Source organism: Myodes glareolus, chromosome 21 (genome assembly GCF_982192425.1).
Source record: "Myodes glareolus chromosome 21, mMyoGla1.1, whole genome shotgun sequence".
Taxonomy (NCBI): domain Eukaryota; kingdom Metazoa; phylum Chordata; class Mammalia; order Rodentia; family Cricetidae; genus Myodes; species Myodes glareolus.
The window spans coordinates 36,088,966-36,092,330 of record NC_142046.1 but is presented as its reverse complement, the minus strand read 5'-3'; the positions used below and the strand labels follow the sequence as shown (position 1 = coordinate 36,092,330).

The 3,365-nt window shown below is 49.8% G+C and overlaps 1 protein-coding gene across 8 annotated transcripts in view; it reads left to right on the top strand.

Annotated features, from left to right (window-relative positions):
* The first annotated feature begins 684 nt into the window (after positions 1-684).
* Positions 685-3,365, top strand: part of Prpf40a (pre-mRNA processing factor 40A) — a 44,324-nt gene continuing 41,643 nt past the window's right edge. For 4 of the 8 annotated variants that reach the window (XM_048426159.3, XM_048426158.3, XM_048426157.3 and 1 more), the window contains exons 1-2: positions 685-975; positions 2,020-2,151. In XM_048426159.3, coding sequence (XP_048282116.3) covers positions 700-975; positions 2,020-2,151 — 408 coding nt within the window. In that variant the 5' untranslated portion in view covers positions 685-699. Of the gene's footprint in view, positions 1,102-2,019; positions 2,152-3,365 lie in introns of all 8 variants that reach the window. The other 4 variants (XM_048426154.3, XM_048426153.3, XM_048426152.3 and 1 more) reach the window with 1 other exon arrangement.

The window sequence follows — 3,365 nt, the reverse complement described above, 5'->3', positions numbered from 1 at the left end:
CTGGCAACGGCCAATCAGCGACGGCTGCCGTCGGGCGAAACCAACGCGCGCAGGGCCGCGGGGGCGCGCGAACGGCCGCCGCCAAGCGCGGCGGGCGCCTCTTCCGGATGCGCCCCTCTGGAGCGCGCGCCCGCGGCCCGCCCCAACCCACAGTCGCACTTCCTCGGCCCTTTCGGGTCCCGTCGGCGCGCACCGCCCGTCCCCCATAACAGCAGCTCCCCGGGCTGGGCTCGGCTCGGCCGCGTCCTAACTGCCAATCGCTTTCTCCCTCCGGCTGGCCAGCTCCGCCCCTAGAGCTCCCCGCCAGCGACGCTGTGCGCGCCACCGCCCTCCGCTCGGGCGCGCGCTCAGCCGCGGGCAGGCGGGCGCGCGCAGAGCTCGAGCCCCCCCCCCCCCTCCGGGCACAGGACCCCTCCCCACGCCTGCCCCACGCGCGCGCGCACCAGGCCGATAACGCTGGGTGCCGCTTCCCCCGCCCCCACCCCACCCTCGGTGGCCTCAGGTTTGTGGGGCGAACGTAACTAGGGCGGGGGGTGGCGAAGGTGGCAGGACGCCACTGCCGCACCCCCAGCGGGGTGCGGTGGTTCGAGCCCCGGAAGCCGGGTCCCGGCCGCGTCCCCTTTCCTGGGGGAAGTTGGTGGAGTTTTCCCTGCTCAGCCCTCGACGCAGAAACTTCCTCCGTCCCCCTCCCCCCTCTCCATGCAGGCGACGCCGAGCGAGGCCGAGGCCGGGGGCGAATCGCCGCAGAGCTGCGTGTCGGCCGCGCGCTCTGATTGGACAGCAGGGAAGCCTGTCAGTTTATTGGCCCCGCTGATCCCGCCCCGTAGCTCAGGGCAGCCTTTACCCTTTGGCCCCGGCGGGCGCCAGCCACTCAGATCGCTGCTTGTTGGTATGTGCAGCGGCAGTGGCCGCCGACGGAGCAGTCTGAGCCCGACGATGAGGCCGGGGACTGGAGCCGAGCGTGGAGGCCTCATGGTGAGTGAAATGGAGAGCCAACCTCCCTCGCGGGGTCCCGGGGACGGGGAGCGGAGATTGTCCGGCTCAAACCTGTGCTCCAGTTCTTGGGTCTCTGCTGACGGCTTCCTGAGGAGACGGCCCTCGGTAAGGGATCGGCTGGGTAGGGGAAAGCGGCACAATGAAAAACCGAGTCAGAGAAACAGGAAGCTTTCTCCGAAAGGAGGAGAGTGTTCCAGGAAGAGCTGCAGATGGTGGGCTGCGTCCCAGGAGAGAGGGGTGGAGGGCGGGAATGCACAAAGACGGACGTGGGACCCGGGACGTTCCAGTGGTCTGGGCCTACACAGACACCTTCGGAAGGTGCTGGGTCCCCGGCGGGCTTGCATCGCAGAGCCCTAGGCCTGTTCTACCGTAGGGTGCCTTAAGTCCCTGGGACTTGAGAGAGAAGCTGCCATAGTTCCTTTTCGCCGGGACTAGTGGTGTGGGATTCTGTTGGGAGAATTGACAGCGGATACTTAGTTTCAGACTAGGAACAATGGACATATGTATGTATGTGTACGTACATATATATGATTTTAAGTTCACGAAACGGATCGGTTTGTTATTTGCATTTAGTTTCTGGGACAGAATGACAGTCTTTGATATTTTACCTGTATTAACATATTTGACTTACGAACTAGTATATTTATTTCTCAATGAAGTATTCTTGGGTACCCACATCCTGTTTTATAGCAGAACCTCATCCAAATTAATGAAATTTTAAGTACTATAAGGTGGTTGTATGTGTAAAGGGGACAAAGTTGTGTTCTTAAGTTGGAATTCAATAGCCACCAAGGCTAGGCAGTCATTTAACATTGAGCAGATGAGGGGGCTGTAATCCGATAATGGCTTTAACTTTGTTAACTTTAAGATTTCTTAAAATAATCACTATAGTTTATTTCAAGATTAATATTGGTATATGCTAATTTAATGATTTAACTTGATATTGTGCCATATAGGTCTTTGTTCTTTTTAAAAAAAATACATTTACTGAGTCTTGCTCTCTTTATTTTTCATATTTTTCAGATGGGGCATCCTGGCATGCATTATGCACCAATGGGAATGCACCCTATGGGTCAGAGAGCAAACATGCCTCCCGTACCTCATGGAATGATGCCACAGATGATGCCCCCTATGGGAGGACCTCCAATGGGACAAGTAAGAATATGTTTTTTACTTAGTAGTTTTGTTTATTTCTGTTTTATTGTGTCAAGATTTTAAAATGTAGTTCAGTGTTGTACTTTAAGCTGTGGAAGGGTTAGTTTATAGCCACACGTTTTCAGATAAGAAGACATGTTGAGCATCACTGTAACCAAATTTTGAACGTAGTAATACTGTACAAAAAAATTAACTTATTTCCTCGACAAAATTAAGATCTAAAGAACCTTAAGTTGGGCGTGGTGGCACACACCTTTAATCCCAGCACTTGGAAAGACAGAGGCAGGAGGGTCTCTGTTCAAGGGTCACTGGTTACAGAGTGAATTCCAGGACAGCCAAGGAGACACAGAGAAACCCTGTCTTGAAAATCAAAATCTTTAAAGGAACATTATACGTGTAGGCTCCTTGATTTAGTGACTTTCTAGGCATGTTGATTGTTAATGGTCTAGGAGTAAATATATGTATATATTATATATATTGATATATGTATCAAATGATTTTGGTGAACTGTGTAAATGTGTAGCATTAGAAAAATAGCAATTACTCGGGATTTTCATTTAAAATGAATTTTATTCTTGGAATATCTTCCTTTTGTTGGGTGTGAAGGGATTTTATGCTCTATTACTAATTCTTCCCTGGACAGTGCCAAATAGCTCATTTTCTACTTGATTTTTAAAATGAATATTGCTTCTGCACTCCTACTTGTGAGTTGCTCCTTGTATCTCTAGTACAAATTGAAAATGGACATTCTGTGGGAGTGATTTGGATGGAAAGATTGTAGCTGAGTCAGTGACACTGGTAGACAGAATTTCTATTTGTAATTTAGAAGTGTTGAAGAAAGGCCAGAGCTTCAGTTCCGTGAGCAGTTGTGTCCTATGGAAGGTTCTATAGTACACAGATCCTTGGGCAGGCTGGGTCATCCCATTTGAATGTCTTGATAAGTCATGAAAAATAGAATATTATGGAAAACCAGTTTCTATTTTCTTTTGCTAATGAGTGCTGTTGACTTTGATAATGGTCTAAGCAATGAAGACTAAAGTTATTGGTGAGACTGCAGTGGAAACAGGAGCTTGTGTTTTCTCTTTTTATTTGACTTTAAAAGTAGAATGGCTCAGTGTAAAGTGGTTTTTTTTTCTTTTTTTTTATATTTGGAGTATAGCCCTTAATTTTGTATAAATTTCTTATTCAGAGGCACCAGACTTAAAAGGTTCTGC